The sequence below is a fragment of the Fukomys damarensis genome, unplaced genomic scaffold (assembly GCF_012274545.1).
Source record: "Fukomys damarensis isolate Sample0158 unplaced genomic scaffold, DMR_v1.0_HiC HiC_scaffold_15, whole genome shotgun sequence".
NCBI lineage: Eukaryota > Metazoa > Chordata > Mammalia > Rodentia > Bathyergidae > Fukomys > Fukomys damarensis.
In genome coordinates, this window is record NW_022900927.1 from 29,831,645 (window position 1) to 29,856,403 (window position 24,759).

Genomic DNA, 24,759 nt, shown 5'->3' on the forward strand with positions numbered 1-24,759 from the left:
TTTGAAACTGTGAGGGTAAGTTTGGTAACAGGAAATCTTGTAAGGCAAAATCTCTCCATTCCTAAGGCCCCTGTTCATATGAATGATTTATGGTTCTCTACTCTGAAGGGCATCAAAAGTCATGGACCTGACTTTAAGAGGGAAAATAATCAAAATCCAAATCAGTATAATTAAGAACAACGTGAACCTCTTGCAATTGGGTGCCTCATACATTCTGAAAACAGTACATTTTGCAGTCTATTAAGATATAAACTGAGGTCTCTTCACTCAAACTAGGTAAGAAAGATACCAAAACTAAAAGAGGCACAAAGAGAACCTCACCACATCCCGCCACCCAAACATGTCAGCTGAGTTTAAGAGCACTGTGGCAGAGACTCTACCAGCAGCTGGCCTGGGTCATTCTCACGACTTCACCTGTTTTCAAAAGCCAACATCATAAAACTGAGTAATATGACATCACAGTCCAAGACCTGGTAAGAGATGGTTTCTTTTTATTTGGGAATAACTATGGGCAACTTTAAAACCAACACCCATATTCAACACTGTAGTTTGCTTTTAGTTACATTTTTTTTTTTTGATCATCTCAAATATTCACAGCAGAGGTGTTCATTTCACTTGCCTTTTAAACTCTAGATACTAATCACAGTTGCTGGGAAGATATGAGGTAAAGTAATAAACCAAATGGCTATTAAACCAACATGGCTATCTTTAATTCTTTTTTTTGAATTGTGATAGAAAAGATAATTGTGGCCATGTCTTACAAAGTGTTTAAAGCTTGACAGGAGGCTTTAAATAAAGCTAGCATCACTTTTTTGCCTGAGCTGAACAGGTTATAAATCACAACATTCTCCCCTGCTGTCTGTACCACCAATTAGCATTTTTGTGAAGAAAATGTTGGAAATGGAACTGGTCTTCAAGCCAAGAAATGTAAGAATGTAGGCAAGCTCAACAGAAAAACCAAATGGATCGCCCTTGATAGAGGACTACTGGACAGAGCCCTACTTATAAAAAAAGACTCCAAAAACTAGGAAGAACCTGTCTGAAAAGGTGGGATAAAGTAGGTGACACTTTGCATCAACTAGAAAAAATTTGTAGGTCTTAAATGAGAATGACAGCAAAATGCAGAGTCAAAATAGCTTCACGTGGCACCGACACTGCAAGACAGGCACTTCATACAAGCCCAACCCTATAACCTGTCAACCCAAGACCCCCATCTAGGCTCCCAGCAAACAGCCTTCCCTAGCCGCTGGCCATTCCTTCTCCCCAATTCTGTACCCTCAGCCTGTGCGGAGGAAGTCTCAAGATAAGAGAGTTCTTTAATATCTAGTGCTGACTGACCCGCCATGGGATTAGCAGCCACTGGAAAGCAGACAGCTGTTACTGTCAAGAGCTACCTGGAATTAGCCTTAACCAGAGCTCACTGTTCTTAGTGCAGCACTAGCATAGAATCCCAAAGAAATGCAGAGTTTGGTTGACATGTTTTGAATTTGCCACCTTAATTTATCACACTGTGATAGATCTTACAATCCATCTCTACTTTAGAAAAATGGAACGTGTACTGAATCAGATGATTCAGCTCTGCTGGTTAATTAAGCCATGTGATATGAGTATTTTTGACAGTGAGGTGCTCAGTCTAAAATGTTACAGAAGTCCTCTGCTTTTAGGTCAGGTTATAAAACAAGTTGTTTTGTTTTTTTTTAATCTTAAAAGTATTGCCATTTACCTGAATGGATTTACAAATTCAGACTTTGACCACACAGGATAACCAAGAATTATGGCCCCAGAACAGAGAGGACATGGCAGGAACAAAGACCTCAGGAGTGTTTAGTACCACCTGAGGGAAGGACCGAGGAAAGCCACTCCTGATTTGTGGGCAGAGTTCACAGTTTAACAAGTTGCACAAGGAAGTCAGCTGATTGGGGTGCTTTTCAAATAGGACTTAAAACAGAGCCAGTGCAAAACTCTTCCAGGTGTGTTCTCAAAGATGACCTACAGATACCTACTATGCTCACTTCATCAGAAAGAGGTATGCAGGAATCCAAAGGTGGAGGCTGCACGCTGTCTCTACAGAGGATGCTTTGAGAACCTTCGTGTTCTGATGCTGCCATGATTGCTGAACATAAGACGAGGGTCAAATCTGTATCTGGAGAAGAGAAAAGGATGTCACATTAATTAGCTAGTCCCTGAGTACTTCAAAATATTATTCAATGGGAAGGTTAGCAAGAAGGGATTAAAAAAAATCACCAGGAAAGTAAGTCTATAGTATAAAATATGAGGACTAAATAGTTACCAATATTTTCATTGTAATCCAGCAAGCACTAAGATGATGTAGTATAAACAGGAGAAAAATCTAAGAAGGTTAATCTTGTTTTTTTTTTTTTTTTTTTTTTTTTTTTTTTTTAGTTAGGCGTGTAATTTTTTTTTTTTTTTTTTTTTTTTTTTTTTTTTTTTTTTTTTTTTTGCAGTACCAGGGACTGAACTCAGGACCTTGCACTTCGAAGCAGGTGGTGACACCACTGAGCTAAATCCCCAGCCCCTATGATGGTTAATCTTGAAAGGTAGCAGAAAGCAGCTAGATTTTTCTTCACAGACCTCTCTGCTCTTGTACAGTAAGAAACTGGCTTATGGGTTTAGACAGGGTGATAACCTCTCTGGCCACCAATAAAATAGCATGGCATTTATATAAAATGTACAGAACAAAGAGAAAAACCCACTGATTTATCACTCAGAGAAAGGTAGAGTAAATGCTGAAAGGTAACTGGAGGTTGGGACTTAGACTATACACTGGCCGGTGCAGGTGATGACACTGCATTTTACTTCCTTAGAAACAGAACTGTGGGACAAATTCTTAGTACTAGAGCTGTGACTGGCCAACATTTTAATAAAGGGCTAGATCATAAATACTTTAGAGAATGGGGATTCTATGATGCCCCAACCACTGTACTGTTGAAATCCAAAAATGGCCAATGTGTGTGGTTGTGTTCCAAAATTTTAGCCATATTTCTAACTTTCCACGAACTTAGGACATTAGTTCTCTCTCCTTACAGTGCACTTAAGAAGTGAAATAATCCTTCTTTAGCGATGCTCTGATTTTTAACCTTAGAATCTTAAAGTAATTGGCATGCTTCTTGCCTTCGCAGCTCAAGTCCATAATATATTCTTGGTACCCAGCATCCTGCTGACAAGCTATGGAAGAGGCAAGGGTGGTGTGTAATATGAAAAGCAGAACAAATCTAGCCTGGCAGATGATAAATGTCTTTTATACTTCCATATATGACAGGTTTATATATACAAATTTACACACATTTTTATGTGTCTAAAATATGAGTTTACTGTAAACATTATAACTAGGGTTTTAAGGAGGCTGTGGGAACAGGGTCAAAGCTTCAAGAAGCCTAGGAGCCACCCTAGTCACCATGAGAAGAATCCCAGCAAGGGAAGAGAAGAGCCTCATGTGGGGAGTACAGGTGTATTTGTAGTTAAAGCAGTAGATGGCAGTGAAGAGCCAAGATTTCATACAGCCGAAGCAGCACAAACACAGTATTCCCTCTCCAAAGCAGAGCAAACAGCTTAGCTCAAAGGCGAAATAACCCAGCCCGTTCAGTTGTCTTCCAGCACAGCAAGACACTACAGGCAACTTAGCGAAGTAGAGAAAGGAAACTTACCCAGGGTCAAAAACTCCTGGAGTACGACAGGTTGGTCCCGAACAGGATTGTAACATCATTAACCGATAGTTCATCTTTCCCAAAAGCTCTGGGTCTATACTTTTAGCAATGTTAGTAATTTGGTCTGGGTCTGCAGTCAGATTATAGACTTCTACAAACATCTAAAGGATTGAGGAAAAAAAAAGGCATGGATCGTATTTGAACAAATAATCCTAATGTGAGTTATTTCTAAATGGAAAAGGAGGAGGTAGATAAAGAACTGAATCCCAGTGGGCTATCATCTTGTCTCCAGGTCCTCAGAGAGGCCAGCCATGTACTTGAAGTAACATAACAGTCCATCTGTGCTGGGGTTCAACTCCTTTGGTCAATGGTCCCATGCTGCAAGGGGCCACCCGCATACCCTGTGTTTTTAGGCAGTTGGGAAAGCACAAGGAGGGCACTTACTTCGTCTTGTAGCTGGAGCACAGAACACAGGTAGGGGCTCAAAAGCAAGGACTCAGAAGCAGAACTTAGTCACACACAGTGAGTTAACATATGAAGGATTTATCTTAGAATTGTGAGATTCAAATGAGAAGGTACATGAAAAGTGCCCTACAAGTATACAAATGCTGTTTTTCTATTATTATTATTTATTTTGGGGGGGTACCAGGGATTGAACTCAAGTCCTTGTGCTTGCGAGGCAGGCAGCAGAACCACTGAGCTAAATCCCTGGCCCCCATTTTCCTATTTTAAAAAGTAGCATTGGGTGTGTAACAGCAATCAGTGAAGGATACGATATTTCTAACAGACCCATCTAGTGTCAAGACTTCCTTCTCTATCTGTATGCTTTTTCAAAGGAGTCAAATGACAGTTTAGAAGTTGGTAGGTTAAATGTTGCCTACCATGCCTTCACGTAGCTGCCCTCAGACCACCATCTATAGTTATCAAACTGATAAACACTAGGGGGAAGGGCGGAGCAAGAACTGAGTCTGAGGAAAGTGGTGGCCCAACATGCTCCTGAGCTACCTGTGGAACGGTGCATGAGTCGATTTCTGAGAACCACAGACAAGCATCTGTCTCATGTGGTGAGATGAGGGGTGCTGAATGGGGCAGGTGAGCATATGCTGATAAACAATGAGATCGCCAGGGACTGGAGTCCATGTGCTCCTTCAGATAATCTACACTCGTCATCTTTGGTAGCCAAAAAGCCACCTTCTCCCAGAGATCATGCTCCTGGGCCTTTCTGGCCAACTCAAGTCTGTTTGAGAAGCACAGGACGGCTGTGGTAGGAACAAGAGTTTCTCAATAAGTGAGGTGCTGGTCAGCTTTCTAGGAAATACTTCAATTCCTCTGAGTTGCAGTGCTTCACTTTTACCCCCAGTACCAGGGAATCTTGCGTTCATGCATTATTCTGAAAAAGTGAACTGTGCATTTGAAGTGTGTCTGGATGGTGGTGTGAATGGAAACCCCCTCAGATGGATCACAGAGAAGCAAAGCGTGGCCTAATGGAATTCTCTAAGCTGAAGGAAACCTAAGCTGAAGTGCAGAGAAGGGACACCACATCTTCCCCAGGGAGCACCCTGGGAACCGCGCTTGTGCAGGAAGTCCACCCAATAAGGCACAACACATGCAGGGGTGGGGTGCAGGCAGGTGTCTCTCTTACCTCCTGGTCATCAAACTCACAGTACTGTAAATTCCACAGCGCTGAAATCGTCCTCACACAAGCGTAGGTGTTGTTATAAGCATCTTCACAGATACAGTCTGGGAAACAATGCTGTAGACACATTTAAAAAGTTAAATGAACAGCCTTCTTCCATGGTAACAAAAAGTTGTTTACAGGGCAACCACGCTGGCTGAAGCCAGATGTGGAATGTGACAGAAATGAAACCTCTCAGGGAAGCCAGTTAGTAAAAAATAGAAGTGAAGGGCTTTTCCTTAATGATGGCTAACTTGAAGAAAATATGGGACTCTGCCATTCATAGGCTGTTGCCAGCTCTTTTTGCTACTCTCCTGTCAAGAATTAGTTGTAATGAGCACCTGTAAAATGTATGCACTATCAAGGAGAAGAAATATCCAAATGAGTCACTTCAAGGACTATTACAACTACCTTCCTAAAATGTGAGGAAAAAAGCTAAAATGCGCTTTGTGGAATCAACTGCAGATAAGTCATTTTGAGTTTTTGAGACAAGCTTTCATCATGTAGTCAAAAGTGGGCTTTGAACTCTTGATCCTCCCAAGTGCTGGGATTATAGCAATACACCCAGCCACAAAAGTTATTTAAGAGGGTTGTCACTCAATACAACCTAACTCTAACTCATTTCATCCTATCTTCTGTAGGGTCTGTTATTCTACATTGGGTTGGTGCTTTACTGTATCATTAGACACTGTGTCAGAAGAATCATATTCAAATTAAAGCCTATGTCCCATTCGCCAGGGAGGCTTACATGGCTGTTATCACCTTCGTGACCTGCCTTGACTGCCATCAACACAAAGGCACACATGATGGCTATCAATAAGTGGGAATCCCATCTCTCGAACAGCTGCCAGTGATGCTATCCCTAACAGAAAATGGTACTACTACTGGGAGGGGTGGGAAACATGGAAAAAGAACTGGGGAGAATACAGGCAGATACAGGTATTTGTCATATACATTTGAAGAAATCAAAGTATGCATCTGATAGGTTGGCAGCATTATTTTCAAATTACTGAATTACCTTTGTCAGGCTAGTCTCCCACAGTTAGATGACAACAAAGCAATATTCAAGGGTTTCAATACTTGCCCTTGTGTGCAGTAGTAAAAAAGGTGCCTAAGTCAGTGCAAGGTATTACTCACAGATACTCCAGGACTCAGGGATGGACAGGTTGGGTCAGTGACATTGAGGCCTTCTCCTTGGTATTCCACCAGGATATCTGATCTCCAAGTCAAATTACTGCTACCGCTCTAGGAAAAACAGCAAAGGCAGGTGGCTGTGATAAAGATAATAGCATTCTTAGGGCTGGGGATTTAGCTCAGTGGCACTGAACCTGAAAAAACTCCATTCTACTACAAAGTCAGTGAAAAATCTATTTTCTGCACCCAAATTTAACAGCTTTAAAATTTAGTCTTTCAAACCTTTAAATAACCTGGAATTTATTTCAGAGTTTCGGTTCAGGATTGAGGGCTCGATACTCACCAATATGGGCAGTAAGGACATTCCATCCATCTGTGTCTTATTCAGATTATAGCCAGCGATGTCCAAGATAGTAGGACCCAAGTCAATGTTGGCAACAAGCATCTATGAAAATGAGGAAAAAGCAAATAATCTAGAACACAATTGGTCTTGCTTTCCCATTTATACCAAAAGCTCCCTTGCTTCATCCCACTGGACATAAATAGCAGTCATCATTACATTGTATACAGCCATTCTTTGACCTTACTTTCATATATTTAAGCAACTTAAAAAACAAAGGCTTATAGGGCTTCTAATATAAGCTCCTGTGATATGTATTTATTCTGCCAAGACTGTTATTATTTGTTTATTTATTTATTTGGGTACTGGGCATCGAACTCAGGTCCTTGTGCTTGCAAGGCAGGAGGCAGAACCACTGAGCTAAATCCCCAGCCCCCAAACTGTTACTGATGAAAATATAGCAGTACCTCACTTCACAAACGCTTCTGTTTGCAAACAAACAGAAGCATTTGGCAAAATACTGTTTTTGTTTTCAAACTCTGCATCAGGTGATTTTTTTTTTTTTTAGTACGGGGGATCGAATTTGGGTCCTTGTGCTTGCGAGGCAGGCCACCGAACCACTGAGCTAAATCCCCGGCCCTGCATCAGGTGATTAATACTACCAAGGCCAACTTTTCTAAAACTGCAACAAATTAAGATTGTGAACCATGGTACTAATGTAGTTTTAAAAATTTCTTTGGAATGGCCTTGTTAGGAATCATGAGAAAATTGCTGGATTAATGATTTTTATATAGTGTCCTCCAACTTGATTATTCAGATTAGTTCACTAAATCTGACTTCCTGTAGATTCCTACCGTTTTTATTTATTTTTCATTAACATGTAAACTTTTTATTACCTTTTTTTGGGGGTACTGGGGATCGAACTCGGGACCTTGCGCTTGCGAGGCAGGCGGCAGAACCACTGAGCTAAATCCCTGACCCCCATACCATTTTTCAAAGCTTCAAAAGTGGAATACTTACCACCAATGAGAATAACCAGCTCATTTTATAGTTTTTCAAAGTGACAACACTGCTAAACAAGAAGTATGCAATAGGGTTAAGGCTGCAAGAAACTTATTCTAATACATGAACAAAAGTTTCTTTGAAGAAGCTAGGCATGGTGGTGCATGCCTGTAATCCTATCTCTTGGGAGGCTGAGGCAGGAGGACTGTGAGTTTAAGGTCAGCTGGGGCTACATAGTGAGACCCTGTCTCAAAAATTAACAAAGGTTTCCTTAAAGAATACAAAACAGATGTTTTTTTTTAAAAAAACTACAGAATTTAAAGAGAATGTCTTGCATTCTCTTATTTTCTTGGTTTCTTATTTTTCTTTTGTATACAATGCTTGTACAGGGCCTAAGCCAGCGTAAAGCTGAGTATTAATATAATATGGCCACATATGTAATTTATTATCTGATAGCCACATTAAAAAGAAGTGAAATTTGGACTGGAGATTTAGCTTAATGGTTCTGCCACCGGCTTCCCAAGTACAAGGTCCTATTCTATCCCTGGTACCGAAAAAAAAAAAGTGAAATTCATTGTATATGTTATTTGATTCTCTATATAAAAATATTACTATTTCAGCAGGTAAGACACATAAATTGCATTTTAATTATTAAATCTAGCTTTTTTTTTTTTTTTTTTGAGACAGGATTTCACTATGTAGTTCAGGCTGGTCTTGAACTTAGTAGCCTAAACTGGCTTTGAACTTGCAGCAATACTATGTCAGCCTCTTGGGTGCTAGGATTATAGGCATATGCCACCCTGCTTGGCTGAACCAAGCTTTCAAAATCTGGTATTTTAAAATAGTAATACATTTTAATTCAGACTATCCCCATTTCAAGTATTCAACAAGCACTGCAGATAGCAGCTACTGAAACAGACAGCATAGCAAATGGAACCTAAAGCACAGGCCAGACGTCACTTGGTCGTAAGCTTGAAAAAGCCTTTAAATGAATGAAGACAATCCATCAGGGAAGAAAGGGAGAATTACAGTTTATTGACACTGGTCTGTGCCCAGTATTTAACTTTTGTCCTTATTTATTCCTTATCACAATCTTAGGATGCAGCACGTCTCACATTTTACAGATGAAGAAATGAAACAAAAGTAGAAAAAAGTCAAGAGCTTGTAAATGGAAAAACTTACTGAAAAGAAACTGTAGTCTTCAAAACTGCTGGAAAACTGATCTTAGGAGGTGCCAAACAGGGAAGTGAGGGGGGAAAAATCAACTAATGCTACCACGTTTAATTAAAACCAAAAGTACAGATATGAAAGGCAAAACATGTTTGGAACATTGTTCATCAGGGGTTAAGTTTCCTGACAGCCAGGATGGCCCCCAAAGGGCCAGTGATATATGTACCCCAGCTCTGAGTCAATTAGTGTACTTCCACAGCTGTTAGGAATTGCCATTCAGCGGAGATAATTAAGGGAGAGGAAATCCATGTCACTGAGAAAGACTCAACATGCTGTGTCCTCAGGGATTACACAGATCTATTGTTACAGATAATTTTCCTAGTTCTGAGCCCTTCTGGCAAACTGAGCATCTTGGAATATAGTCATCAAGTCTGTGTGAATATAGAGATCACACAGGAAAGAAGACAAACACATGATCACCAGAGTCCTTAAGATAAAGAGAAGGAAGCCCAACCCATAGGCACTATAAAGCATCCAAGACAGTTTTACAAGGAAAAGGGTAAGCATCAAAATTAAAAAATACCAGAGACACAGAACAGTGGTTGCTAATCTCAACCATAATCACTTCAACAGCCAGCAGTTGTATGATGGGAGACTCTAGTAGTGTTGTTGCTCAGTGGAAAGAAAGGCCTATGAATTTCAGCATAAAGCAAGAGTCACTAAGATCCAACACAAATACCACAAGCCTGTCATCCCAGGACTCTTTCTGTTACCAGATGTCTCCATTTACTGCATCTTCCCTAAATGTGATGGACAAATTATCTTCAGGATTCCTCCTAAGAAGCAGTCTCAAAATGAGCATACTAGGTCAGAAGATGGAAAATCTCTTGTTTGACGCTGAGTGGGAATAAAGAATTCAAGAGACAATTACACGTACGGCCAGTTTTGTACAACCAAGCATTAGAACAGATTCTATGAACTACAGAACATCAGAGTTCCAAGTCCCTAGAATGGCACTGCTTTTATCACACTGTCAGGTAAACTTAAAGATTCATTTATAGATTGAAACAGAAAAGGCTTTCACAAGACCAAATAAATTATTCCATACATTGCAATCTATCAGTTTGAGAATGTTCTTAGGATTCAAGCACACACACATTCTAATGAAAATTGCCCCTAGAATATCCTGGGCTGTGAGATCAAGGGATACCAAGTGTTGACCTTGATTATTTTAGCTCTGGAAAAACGATGGTGCTGCATAATTACTGGAAAGAAGGCAACAGACTCTGGAGAACACATCAGGTTTCCAGAAAGACACGTAACCTCTGATGTTAAACAATTCCTGCGGGGCTACCAGAGAAAAGACTCGAAACACAACAGAAGGTGCCCTAGGCTCACTGGAGAAAGGGACCAGACATGCAAGAGAAAGCAGAAAACCCCTAAATCCTAGGCTGCTCCAGCTGGATGTGCCGTAGCTCTAGCTTCCCCAATAAAGCAGAAGCCAAAGGAATCATCCAGTTATACTCAGGAATGGAGAGATATAGCAAAATAGCAAAAGCTATTTTGTTCAAAGTCTTAAAGCCCGTGAGGAGTCTTCCTGACTCTCAATTCAGTTCTATTTCCCTTGGACCATGTTCTGCCAAACAGGCAACTCTGTACCACTCCCACAGGACACCTGCACTGAGGTGACTGCCACCATGTGATGAATGCCCCAACATCCCTGGAGCTAGGTGAAAACTGAAGCATTTCACACTTCAACAATATCTATTAACACAACAGCATGACAATCGTGGATTATGAGAATAGTGCACTGTCAGTTTGACTCTGACACTTACTGTATAATCTTTTGGTAAAACCCATTCGACTAATGTGGCTATTCATCAGAGTAGGTATGTTAAGGGCTGTCTATTCTGAGTCAAGACAGTTCCTCTTTCCTGGGACATCAGAGTGAACAAAGAAACTCAAGGAAGTATAAGTGTGAGGTCAGCTAGGAGCAGGTAGGAAGGGGACCTACCTCATGTAGGGGGAAGGAGTCCAAAGTGAATTCCTGGGCAGAACCTCTAAACCAAAGTCCTTCAGAAAAAGTAACCTGGCCAGCTAAAGACGGTCTGAGGAAGGAATCACAGACATAAGGAGCAAACGGGTGTACCAAGGCCAAGAAGTGAGAAAGATGGTGCACTAAGTGAAAACAGTTCAGTACAAATGCTACCTTCTGTCACTTGAACAAGCTTGGCTTATTCCAACATCTATGCCTTCACGTTTACTGCGCTGCTCAGAACATTCTTCCCGCAGACCTTTGTGACTAAATTATTCTCAAAAGCCGTATCTCTGCACAAATACTTGAGGCTTTCACTACTGCTACTGCTAAAGGACCAGGCTCTTCCTGGCACCAGGATTTAAGACCTGATCTTCCCAGACTGCATCCACAGTTCCTGATGTATTTTAGTGCCAGCAGAAGATATTTAATAGCTATGTGGTGAATGAACTATAGTCTAATGGAGCCAGATTTTCCAAGTTCAAATGTAGGGCTCTGCTATGCAATCTTAGGCAAACCAATTAATTTCTGCACCTCAGTTTCCTCATCCGAAAGATGGGATAATATCTTGTAAAGGTTAAACAAGATTCAGGTAATTCTCTTAAAGCAGCACCAGTCACATACTAATAAATGTGAGTTACTGTTGAAATGGCATCTTAGGAACCAATTTAGATTGCTCAGACAAGGTGATATCTGATCTTCACATTTAGATGGCACCATCAACCTGAAGGAACAGTGCTGACACATTCCACGGAGCTCCCACTGGGCCTTCTTCCCCACAGTGGTCATACACAGTCCCAGTGCCCCTACTTCTTGGAAATGCACACACTGCTGGCACAGTCTCTTCAAGCAGCTCAACACCAACCTCAATACAACACTTTTAAGATTTAATGACTTTCCCAACTTGCACATCTCTGATAGAGCAAGCTTGTTTAGACAACACTTAAATTTGTACTGGAAAGTTAACTTGCTTGAGGCATGTAGGTCTTAACAGCAAAGAAAATTCAAAAGATAGTTACAAAGGCTGCTTTCCCTTTCTGTGAAAATTTTAACAATACTTCAACAAAAGCATGGTATAAGGAAGTAAGTGAAAGGGTAGGCAGTGAAAAAGTACTCAATATACCCATGTTGATGTCTGTTTTTCAATTTTAGATTAAATTATATGTTTGCTCATTTTCTTTGATTTCACAGAGCTTGGAATGAAATTATGATTATCAAGAAGGAGCAAAGACATAACTGGAAGAGCCTATCAATAGTCTCCTGAGTAGTAGAAGAGAGTGTTTTGGATGGAGGCGCCCACCATCTCTAGGACCAAATCCTCTGGGTGGGTGATAAGCACCAGGTTAGGAAAAAGACACAAACTAAATGGAAATAGTAACACGAAAATGTATTACATAGTAATAGGAGCGAGAACCAAGGAAAGAGGAAAGCATTAGTAAGGAAGAGTCCCACATGGGAAAAGAAGGAAAGAAAAAAATCTCCGGTATAGGATTTCTACCACCTTGTACTTAATGGGAGGTCAGACTAGCAGCAGTCATCACCTGGCAGCTGGTTAGAAATTTGAACCTGCATTTTACCAAGATGGGACGCACACATACAGCATAGCCTAAGGGGCTCTGCCCTGCAGAAAAGTGGGTGCCAAACCAGGAGATCTCTCAGAATCATCTGTATACTTAAAAAGGGAAAGAAAGACAGAAAATGAGTCCTCATCCACCCCGTGGAAGCTGATCCGATTCTTTCTAGGTGATGCCCAAACGTGTACCTTTACTCTTAATTTCAGATGGTGATGATGATGACCACTCTGTTGTCTAAAAAGATGAAAAAAAAGCTATGTGTGCTGATGTGACACATGTAAACAGGGGAAATATACTTAATAGTGGGTGGTGGGGAGCTAAAAAAAGAAAAAGGAATCATTGTTTCCAAGGCTTATAAACACAGAAAATCTTATGCTGAGCAGCCTTAGGTTCCTAGGAGGAACCTAACCAGCCCTCACAGGAGGAACAGCCTCATTTTCTCAGGGAAGTACCTACCCATACAGAGCATCAGCCTCAGTCACACACCTACCTTGCTTGTCTGATTTGGTTTAATTCCAGGTCCTCGGACCAACAGCGGAACTTTGATATCAAACTCATACAGCTGTCTTTTGTCTATTGGCAAAGAAAACTGTCCTGAAAATGAAATGCAAAAGGTAGAGATGGAGCCAAGATAGATGTGTAGCTCATACTGTTTCATGTACTCGACAGCAAAACTAAAAATCGTTTGTTTTCTACTATTCCTCATTTTTTTGTTTTGTTTTTTTCCAGTACTGGAGATAGAACCCAGGACCTTGTGCTTTTGATATTTTTTCGAGGCAGGCATGGTACCACTGAGCTAAATTCCCCCAGCCCTATTTCTCATTTTTTAACAGCTTAAATTTTCTGAGGTCTCTTTTTCCCACAAGGCAGGAAAAAAACAATGAGTTAATCATCTTTCAGTAACAAATGAGAAGGGACTCCCTGGTTTACAATAAGATGAACTAAGTAAAAGTAACAACTGGAAAGGGCCAAAACACAAATTCATAAAAATTTATACACTGATCATGGGTGAACTAGGTTCCTCCAAATACTGACAAATAAAAGGGACAAAAATATATATCCTTTTCCTGAATGAAATGTATTTCCAGATAACCAAATAACTGATGAGGAAAGGCCCAGCAAGTAAATGCAAAAGGACAGAATTATGAAGTCGGCATCTTACAATTTCTTTTCTTTTTTAGGTACCACGGATCAAATTTGGGTCCTTGAGCTTGTGAGGCAGGCGGCAGCCTCAGGTTAATTCCTCTCAAATGGAAATTTATTGACAGGCAAAGAAGAAAACATTTGTTTTTAACTATGGAACATCCAAGTTGAAAAGACAAAAATCAAGAACACGGGGCTAATTCTTACAGTAGTCTGGAAAGAACAAAAGTACCCAAAAAACAAATCTGTGATTTGGGAAGAAAAGTTTTTTCTCCAAGGTCACTTTCCACTGTTTCTGTTCACAGTATCTTTTCCCTTCTGAGCTCCACTTACCCTTAAAATTAAGCTCAATTTTCACCTTTTCCATAAGGCCTGCCATAAGCTCACTGTCTGCTCCTGCTCCTAGAACACCATGTAACCTGGCATAGGATTTCCCCCCATGGGAATAACACAGTCCTTTAACCAGAGTAGTCCTGAGGGCAAGACCCATCCTGTGCCAAGTTCAGAGCTGTATAAGAATTAGAACTCCTGCCAGGGTACTTACTATTTCTAAAAGGTGGCGGGAGTATCTGACCCTGCCTCTCACCTGTGTGATAGCCATTGTCTGAAGTAAAAAAGATGTATGTGTTGTTGAGCTCCCCAGTAAATTCCAGTCTCTTGATCAGCTTCTCCACAAGATCATCAACTGAGAGCAGAGTTTGCCACCTGGAAATGAACAGATTGGAAAGAGGACATCCCCCACCCCCAATACCAGGGATTAAATTCAGGACCTCGTGCTTGCCAGGCAGATGTGGTGCTGCTGAGCTACATCCCCAGCCCCTGGAAAGAGGACTTTAGAGGCAATGGCAATGTCACTATCTTGACAAAATGGGCAGACACAAAGATCCTCCCCAAACTAAAACAACAAAATGACTCCAAAGGTTCAAATCCTAAATTTCCATCCCTCAGACTTGCCAATGCAAGAGTAAACTTAAAAAATATAATTCACTCATTCCAAAGTTAGTATTTCCAAAGAAATAAGCTAGGCATTTTATAACCAGGTAGATTTTTTTATAGCCACTGGCAATGAGAGTGATAATCAGAAGGCAAAGTTATCAAACTGGTACAGATCACTATAGGTTGATTCACACAGGTCTATGCTACAATGTTTAATCTTCTAAATTAGGGGGTGGCAAACTATGGTCCATGGGCCGAATTTGCCTATTTTTATGAAGTTTTACTGGAACACAGCCACGTTTTGTCATTTTGGCTCTTTTATGCTACAAGAGCAAAGCCGACAAACAACAGAGAATACCTGCCTGGCTTGCAAGCCTACAATATTCACTAACTTTATACATGGTCCTATAGCAATGTTTGCTAACCTTTGGGTCTAAACTAAATATACCATGAGAGAAAGTAAACAGCAAAGGCAAATATTTGGGTTGATTTCTTTGACCTTTTCTTTAAACATTTCTAAACAATTTTAACCAGCTCAAGTTTGTAAAATTCTTTAACAAGTCCCAAAAATACATGGTTTAATCAGTCCTGGGGGCCCAAGGTCATTTCATATATCTGAGTGCAAAAGTACTTGTGCCTTCTTCCAAGACAGCAATGCCCCACCAAGAACCTTTCCCACTACTCGCTAGACTGCTGTTTTGATAACAGCATGATACAGTCCCCTGTCCTTAAAACCACTCTGAGAAAGTAGTAGTAGCTCTTACCTTTTTCTAAATGCATTATCTAAATACTGTATTGAGGAATTAGTCATTGGTGTCTTGGCTTGCCTAATTAACCAGTGCTTGTTCTAAAATTTAGAAGAAAAAAAGAAATGTTAAGACCAAGTCCTAGATAACAAAAAGGATTATTTTATTAAAAAGTGAACTGGAACCTATATAAGCAATGTGAGGCCCTCTCTTCCTCGCCCTCTCTCTCCCCCATTCCCCGTGTTCCTAAAAAATACTAATTTATCATTTATTCTTCAGACCCCATCCCCTCCCAAAACTGTTACCATTAATAAGTGACTATTTTCATTGTCACTGGGAAACCACTAGCTAAATGATAGTAAACGTCTAACTCTGATCCCATGTCTACTGCAACTACAAATGGGCAAATGTTGACTACCTGCCTCTGAATTTTGGTAATAAGTCTTTATTTCATTGCCCTCTATTCTTCTACTCAAAATACTGATCCTAGATTTTTTATTTTTGGTACTGGGGATTGAACCCGGGTCACTGTGCTTGCGAGGCAGGCGGCAGCACCACTTGAGCTACATCTCCAGCCCAAAGAGGTCATACTTTTAACAAAAGCATTCCTGTACGGCACTTATTCCCTCTTGTCTATTCACAAAACTCAGCAATCATCTCCAAAATTATGTTTCTCAAGTTGTTCTTTAGTTATAAAGTTTCAGAAATACTATGTAACATATCATTTTATTATAAACTCGTAAGAGACCAAAAAACTCCTAGAAGTCTCGTAGCAGAGTGATTTTTCTTTTTTTTTTTTTTTTTTATTGAACTCAGGTCCTTGTGCTTGCGAGGCAGGCGGCAGAACCACTGAGCTAAATCCCCAGCCCCAGAGTTATTTCTTTAACTAAAAGTTATCAAATGTATTGGTCATGATAACTTCTATCTACTCTTTTGGGACACAAAATGAAAACAGCATTGTATTTTAAAATCCAATTCACTGGGCTGGGGATTTAGCTCAGCGGTTCCGTGGTCTGCCTTGCAAGCGCAAGGACCCGAGTTCAATCCCCGGTAACAACAAGAAGAAAATCCAACTCACTTATATTTAACAAGCACATGCCTACAGCATGATAGGTAGTATGTTAGATGTTTTTATGTGTTTTAATCCTTACAGTAATCACATGAAAGGATTGGAATCTCTTAGACAAATAATACAGGAATGAAGCATCTTACTCATTTCATAGCCAGAAATCAGTAGTGCTGGGTCTAACTTCAACTCATTCTTTCTCCAGTCTTACAAGCAATTATAATTTTGTGTCCTGGAAACACAAAGCAGCACCTTCAGCCTTTGAAGCAAGAATCTGCCTATCCTGTGCCAAGGAAAGTACAACCTATTAACTAAAGCACATTTTCAGAAGCATAGTTTGGGAGATAGTGGTTTAAGTTTTGCGAACAAAAAACAAATTAATGGTGTATGGGAATTGTTTTATTATTTAAAATGTGGCTTTAAATAAGGATTCTCTATATGTGGACTTGAAGTTTTGCGAACTATGATAGTATTTCTCCTAGGGACCTGTCAATGTCTTGAACAGGAAAATAGAGGGTAATGAAATGACTTACTAGGCAAGCCTTAAAGGTAAAGTTAACTGACACAAGGCAAATATCTGGGTTGCTGTGATCTTGAACTGTGGCCCATGTACTAGCTCAGTTTTCCATTCAATACCCCTTTTCAACCACACTGCACTGTGCCACTCCTCTTCTTCCTAAGCCTTGGCCCACTGAATTACCCAGGGGAGGTTGCTGCAGGCTCAGTCCTCAGGGACTTATCTCAGCCACTGCCAGAAGGGAGGACACTCCTATAGTCAGGGAAGATGGCACCCTTATACTTCCCTATGGACTCTCCAGCTGTTCACTAGGTGTGTGGCGGGAACCTTATCTGTTCCTGTGAAGCAAGTTTATCCTGTCTTTCATACTAGCTCCTTTTCCCTTATTTGTCTAGTACTAGCTCTAAAAGATCTTGAAATAAAACCTGCTACATGGCTCAAAGGCTTCCTGACAAGAATATTATAAAATTATACAGAGAAGAGCTTCATGAAAGGGTTAGGGGATGCTACCATTCCATGGATGTTGAAATTCTTGTTTCTCGGTGCAAAGACATTCTGGAAAGTCTTCTGGTACTGAGGTGCAGCTGTCCAAGGTGAATGAGGGGCTGGTGTGGAGATCATCATGAAGAATGGCTCAAAGTTAGACTTGTAGTCCAGGAAGTCCAAGGAGACATTAGCCTGACACATACAAAGAACTGTCATCTCCTATCCTACCCAATAATTTAGTATTTAATAGACAAACGTCCTCTGGGGGGCAGAGGGTCATTTTAGCTGCTAATCTTAGCACATGATCATATTTCATGGTCATGTGCAAGCATGCTCTTTAAATAGTAAAATTTAGCAATAGTCAAACAGAAAAGCATACCACTTTAAAGAAAGCAACTGCTATCCTGATAACTTTATACAATCTAGAAACTGTTATTTCATCCATATGGAAATAAATAATAATTTTGCAATTTTAGTATTTACATTAATGAAGCTTGGAATATATACATTTGTGATGCCTTAAAGAATGTGAAAAGAAAATCAACCTAACTGAATAATGGACTAGGTGGGTGAAGCTAGCTTAACTTTATGAAAATACACAGAAGATGTCAATTATGCCAGCCAAAGTTACTAAGCTAAATAAGTATTAAGCACAAATTCTGGAGTTGGGCATGTAGGCAGTGGTAAAGCACATACCATATACCATGCATGTGGCCCCAGGTTCAATCCCCAGCACCAGAAACAAAACAAAACCCCAAATACATTGACACCAGGGCTTTATATCATATGAACTTAAGATTCTTCATTTACTTATCAAGAAATACTTTACGAAAATGAAAACACCCCATACACATGCACTTTCATGTTCTAGTTGATTTGCACCTTCATTTATTCCCAACATTAGCTGAAAAGATAACAGTATCTACTTCCTATCAGCTTCCCACTCCTCTACTTTATTCCAGTCATATCAGCTTCTTTGTGGTTTCTCAAATATTGAACACACTCCTGTTCAACCAAGGGTCCCATACCTACCACTCCCCCTTCTGCAGCAGCACTTTCTCTCCTAATCTGGATAGTATACCCTCATCTCCTTCAGATTTCTGCTTAAGTCTTATCTAGCTCCTTGCCTCTTACTTTTCTAACAGATTCCTATCCAAGGAGGCAAGAAATGAGTGTATGTACATATCAACATACACACGGGCATACCTGCAACTTCTTGTCACAAGGAGGTTACCTTTCACAGAATCAGACTTTGCTTCACTTACTGTTGAACACCTGTTAGGACAGCTGCTAAACTATTTAGGAATAAATGTTGTATGGATGGTTTTCATTAAAAACACTTCAGGAAAGTCCCAAATTCACTTGACTTCACTATTTTACTTGTCCCCCGCCAAAGAATTCCCATATTCCTATCCCTTCAGTCACACAAAGGCCTATTCGGCTGCTGTCTTAATTTGTAAGACTGGGGGTCAAGACTGAGAACCTTTACAAAGTAAAGCCTGTACAAAATTATTCTCTACAGTCTTAAGAAAAAGGGATTTGTTCCTGGAATTGCAAGAACATTAGATTTGAGCCTGGCTTACATACAAAGAAAAAACACCCCCAGGAATTCTTAATCAGCTGGAAATAACTCTTTGGCAGTTAGATGAAATTATTATGCATTTATATTAACCAACACAAACAAGTAAGACTAGAGGTTTTCTAGGCAAAGTCTTCAATCAAATGTGAGCCAGACCTACAAGGACAGAGCTTTATATAGGGCTCCAGCAACTCACCAGGACATCTGTCAAGTAGTCCACACTGTAGTTTTCTCCATGCTTACGTGCTTTCCCATTGATGGAGAGAGTGTAATTATAGTATTTAGAATTCTTTTCCTATTTAAAAGGGGAACAAATTTGTAATGAAGTTCAAATACAATATGAAAGTCTAAAACCACGCTGGGTTAAACTGTTTAAACAGTAATAAGACATACAAAAGACAATTATTCAAATCAATTCTGAACTGGATTTTTTGATGAGGACCTTTATCCAAGACTGGTATAGTTTCAATAATTTATCTTAGCTTAAAAGCCACAGATGGACCAGGAAGAATAGTAAACTACATTGCTAAACTGTAATGTAGCAAAAATATCTGGAGAAAAGCAACTCACCAGTCAACAGATTTTCTTTCACAGAGCTAACACAGTTAATCCATAGCAAATCCAAAGCAAAAAATATATGTTGGTATTAAAATTAAGTCTGAAATAAAATATATTTTGCACCTGTAAGGTTGTGTGTGATTATCAATAATGATTCAACAAGCACTCACCAAAGCATACCAGTAACTCCAGCCTAGAGGAACATGTTCCAGACCACCTGCACCCAGGGATCCATACTGAAAGAGACAAGTAAGGCATCAGAACTCCTGAGATATGACAAGAACAGAAAGAGGCAACTGAGAATCTTTTTACAACTAGTACCCGAAACATATGGTTGCTTAATTTCCCCAAATATGTAAATTAATAAAAAAGCAAAGAACTCTATAGTCTAGCAACTTCTTAGGCTGGAATTGGCAAACTATGGCCATGAACCAAATCTGGCTTGCCAACTGTTTTGTACAGCTGGCATGCTAAGACTTTTTAAAAAATCCATTTATCAATCAAAGAAAGATATTTTGTGAAATGTAAGAGTTATATGAAATTCACATTTCAGTGCTGACAGTTTTATTTATTTATTTTTTTTCCAGCTTTGAGTTTATTGGTACATTTTAGGGATACAGTACAGATACATTCATTGTTGGGATCTTGTACCTCTACATGACAAGTCTTGATTCTGACAGTTTTTTTTTTTCAGCTTTAATTGAGTTTATTGGTACATTTTAGGGATACAGTACAGTTGCATTCATTGTTGGAATGATTCTGACAGTTTTATGTGAATGCAGTCACTGTCATTCACTTCAGAGTACTTACCTTGCTCTAGAGATGGATGGCTGCAAGGCCTAAAATATTTACTGTTTGGCCTGCTACAGAAAAAAAATCCATATGGCCTACGTCCTATCACCAGCTATGATGGTACAGGAGAGTACAACTTAACTTGTGGCTAGTAACAACCAAAATAATCAGACTGAACTATTGGGCTATTATTTCAGTTGTCCTGAAAAAAATCAACCAACTTATCCGATGAGATGCCTAAGTGAAGAGACCATGGCATGCTCCCACCTTTTCTCAGCAAAGTTTAATACTGCCCATTTTAGGCAGACTTCAGTCCCCAAGGATTATGTCCACATCATATGACCTTCAATATGCAAAGTCACATAAGTTCCCTTTGTGACCCACAGATCCAACCCCATTACCACACATCACACGTTCCACTTCTCGTGATTCTTTCAAAGTGACTTAACATCCTTCAACCCACAAGGTTGCAGATTTCATAATTGGAGTCTCAGGGGAGGAGGAAGAACAGAAAATTCGAATCAGATATTAAGACCACGAGTGACCACAGATATAGTATTAAGAAAATGTACATTTTGGGCTGGGGATTTAGCTCAGTGGTGCCGCTGCTTGCCTTGCAAGCACAAGGACTCGAGTTCAATCCCCAGTACCAAAAAAAAAAGAAAAGAAAAGGTACATCTTCTTTGTCCTGTGTTCCCAGTTTAACTGTATAAGCTACCCACAAGCACCCCAAATACGCTACTTCCATTAAGCCTGGAATTTGACTAAGGGCTAATGCTAATGTGGTAGATTTGGAGTCATGAAACCTGGCCTGACAGGTAAAAAACAGGAATCATTTCCTCCAGGTCTATGAGGCCAGCATACCAACCTCTCAGAGTTTGTATGAATGGCCTGCCTGCCTCAGACTCACAAGCTTTTAACAGTTTGTTTTCACTTTCCAGGTCAGAAATGTGTTAAGCATTAAGTTGTTATAATTCGTGAAAGACTATTAGAAATCTAAGGAAAGTCTAAGAGGAAAATTTTTTCACTTGGATCCTGACACGAGAAATGGAAACAAAGATACTGTGATAGCCACATGACAAGCAGAATTCCTGAAGAAAAAAGGGAAGACAGCAGCAGTCTTAGGAGAATTTTAAAATAAATGATGGTAGAATAATACATACAGTACCCCACTCATGTAAATATGCTCATGTAAGTTCTTTAATGGGCAGATTAGAAAAAAACATATACCAAGAACCCTTTAAAATGGCCTGGATTGATTCAAACGAAAAAGCAATTAAGAGGAACTATATTAATTCAGAATCAAAAAGCTGTTACAAGAAAAAGAAATAGATTATGTAGCATACCTCATTTAAATATTTCCCTGCAAAAAAGGTTTGGTAACCACACATGGACCTCAGTATTGCTGGGAAAGTATTTGGCTCCTGGGTCTTCTGCCAAGACGTGCTACTGCAGTTTCCTTCCAAAGTATTGTTGACAACGTGATGATTATGTGGGTACTTCCCTGTCAGGATACTGGCTCTGCTGGGGCAGCAAAGAGCACTTGGCACATACTACAAAGAGAAAGGAGCAGAAAAGGCAAAGTTATATGAGAAGGATGGGTTTCTCATTTCCAAGGAGAATAAAAGAAGCTACTCAATAGTGTAATTTCAAATTCTGAATTTCTCATTGAATAGATTTTCTTTACACGGCATAACGTCAGATTGTTGTTAGGGTACAGAGCGAAGACACTGAAGTAGGTAAGTCAAACAGAAAATAAATTTCTTGTTTTCAGTTGGTTTCTACAAATAATAATACATGTACCGTCATTTGGCAAAGAAATAATATTTATAGGCTAGGAACACAGCGTGGTGAGACAAGGGTCTTAACCAAAGAAAGAATGCTACTTTAATCTAATGTAATTGAGTACAGGTTCATTTTCAGATTGATCCGTACCTTCATATATTTCTTGTATCACATTATACACTGGACACAGACTTTTTTTCCTTGTCTAATTAGGTTTATCTACTATCAACAAATTTCCCCATTTTACCTAGTAATATTTACATATCACCAAGCCACTTCACAAAAGTGAATACTAGCTCACACAATAGCTTGGAAGGAATAGCTATTCAAGCACACATTCATGCTAAAATTAGATACTGTCCCTTTTAAAAACTTAGCACTATTTCTTTGGTCTTTCATATTGGATTTAGATTTTTGATACTAGGAAATAAAACCAGCAACTTGTAAATGCTACACATGAGCTCTACCACTGAGCTACACCTCTAGCCTGCACCGGCATTTTTAAAGACTAGTCAGGATGAACTTCTCCACATGCAAACTACCCAACTGTGTTTATGGAAAGTCTCTTCATGTGTTTTGCTCTTTTTTTTTGTCCTCCTGGGCTGTTGACTTCCTGTTAGATTTGAATTAAGGAATGACTGGGGGGGGGTCACATTATAAATACTTCCCAGTTTTACTTTTGCCTTTTTACTTCTGTTTTTTGGTTTGCTTTTCTTTAAGTTTTTGAGACAGGATCTTACTATGTAGTTCAAGCAGGTCTTGAGCTATGTAGCCCAGGCTGGCCACAAATTCAGAGCAATCCTCTTACCTCATTCTCCTGAGTCCTGGGATTACAGGTGTGTAGGCCACCATACCCTGATGATTTTTGTTAATTTTTACATCAGCAAATTCCAATTCTTTTCTTTCTTCATTCACATTAATTTCATGGCCACTAACACACTGTATTCTTCATACTAGCTTTTAGTATCTGGTTGGGCAAACTCTTTCTTTGAAAATATATTGATAACACTGGGCGTGGTGGTGCACGCCTGTGATCCCAGCACTCAGGAGGCTGAGGCAGGAGGATTGCTGTGAGTTTGAGACCAGCCTGGACTACATAGTGAGTTCCAGATTAGTCTCAACTACATAGTGAGACCCTGTCTCAAAAAACCAAAAAAAAAGAAAAAAATGAAAAACAAACGAAAATATATTGATAGATTTGACCTCTGGCACATAAAAATATTTTACTTTAAGGTGAGGGGTGTATCTCAGTAGTACAGCAGATGCTTAGTATGTAACAGGCTCTGGGTTCAGCTGTCAGCACCAAAAAAAAAAAAAAAAAAATGCAGGGCCAGGGATTTAGCTTAGTGGCATCCTTGGCAAGTGCAAGGTCCTCAGTTCGATACCTGGTACCAAAAAAATAAATAAATAAATGAGGGGCCAGGGATTTGGCTCAATGGTTCTGCCGCCGGCCACGCAAGCACAAGGACGCGAGTTCAATCCCTGGTACCAAAAAAGAAAAGAAAGAAAAAAAAAAAAAAAAAAAAAAAAAAAAAAAAAAAAAAAAAAAAGCAAAGCACAGAACCACTTGGGTCTAAAAAAAGTCTTGCTATGATTTGAATTAGAATATTTTGCTTGTATTCCCATAGAAAATGATCTACATATCTACGTATCAAGTATTTTTATTTTATCACTAAGTATTGTAACTTTATATAGGTCTTAACCATTTCTGGCCACCACGTTATTCCTAAAGAGTCTGTATTTCTCTATTATGAAGACAATTCTCCCTCTTCTACTTTTCTAACTCTTTCTATGAAAGAAAGATACTTTGGGGATGGGAATGTAGCTCAGCAGTGCCATGCCTGTCTGGCAAGTGCAAGGTCCTGAGTTTGGTCCCCAGTACTGGGGGGGTGGTATTTTTATTTTTACCTCTTTATGTTGCTGAATTCTACGTAAGAGTTTTCCAACAATCTTCCTGTGTTTTCTAAGTAGAGAATCCAAAAAAAGTGGAATAATCGACCTTTTTCCAATACTTTTATATCTTATTTCCCTAAGATTTATGGCAATGACTAAATAGTGCTGAACATTAAATAAAAAACAATGTCTCTGTCTCGTCCCTAACAATGCCCTGAGTCTTTCACTTTTAAGTATAAGGTGTACTATTTGTTTAAAATATTAATCAGTTTAATAAGTTATCAGGAAGGGATGCTTAAATTTCAGAGGACTTTCAATTACTGAGATGAATATCTAATTTTCCTTCTTTCAACTTCAGATATCATGTTGGTAGGCAACATAATAACCCAAAATCATGTAGTACTTATTTGAAGTCCAGTTCTGATTTTTTTTTTTTTGTACCAGGGATCGAACTCAGGACTTTGCACTTGCAAAGCAGGCAGTGGAACCACTGAGCTAAATCCCCAGCACCCAGTTCTGATTCTATGTTTTACATGTACCAACTCATTTAACTACCATAATCTTGATGTAGATTCTCGCAACTCTACTTACAAATGAGAAAACCAAGAGCCAGAAAAGGTTAAATAACTTACCCAAGGTCACAGAGGTGGAAAACAGGCAGAG

General features: G+C 39.5%; 1 protein-coding gene across 1 annotated transcript in view; it reads right to left on the minus strand.

The window, feature by feature from the left end:
• Nucleotides 1-559: 559 nt before the first annotated feature.
• Nucleotides 560-24,759, minus strand: part of Gns (glucosamine (N-acetyl)-6-sulfatase) — a 29,027-nt gene continuing 4,827 nt past the window's right edge. Inside the window, exons 3-14 of the mRNA XM_010644520.3 lie at nucleotides 21,765-21,971; nucleotides 19,797-19,862; nucleotides 19,265-19,363; nucleotides 17,514-17,681; nucleotides 15,439-15,521; nucleotides 14,325-14,443; nucleotides 13,086-13,189; nucleotides 6,818-6,919; nucleotides 6,478-6,585; nucleotides 5,308-5,418; nucleotides 3,666-3,826; nucleotides 560-2,143 (exon numbers count right to left, since the gene is read on the minus strand). Coding sequence (XP_010642822.1) covers nucleotides 2,065-2,143; nucleotides 3,666-3,826; nucleotides 5,308-5,418; nucleotides 6,478-6,585; nucleotides 6,818-6,919; nucleotides 13,086-13,189; nucleotides 14,325-14,443; nucleotides 15,439-15,521; nucleotides 17,514-17,681; nucleotides 19,265-19,363; nucleotides 19,797-19,862; nucleotides 21,765-21,971 — 1,407 coding nt within the window. The 3' untranslated portion in view covers nucleotides 560-2,064. The remainder of the gene's footprint in view (nucleotides 2,144-3,665; nucleotides 3,827-5,307; nucleotides 5,419-6,477; nucleotides 6,586-6,817; nucleotides 6,920-13,085; nucleotides 13,190-14,324; nucleotides 14,444-15,438; nucleotides 15,522-17,513; nucleotides 17,682-19,264; nucleotides 19,364-19,796; nucleotides 19,863-21,764; nucleotides 21,972-24,759) is intronic.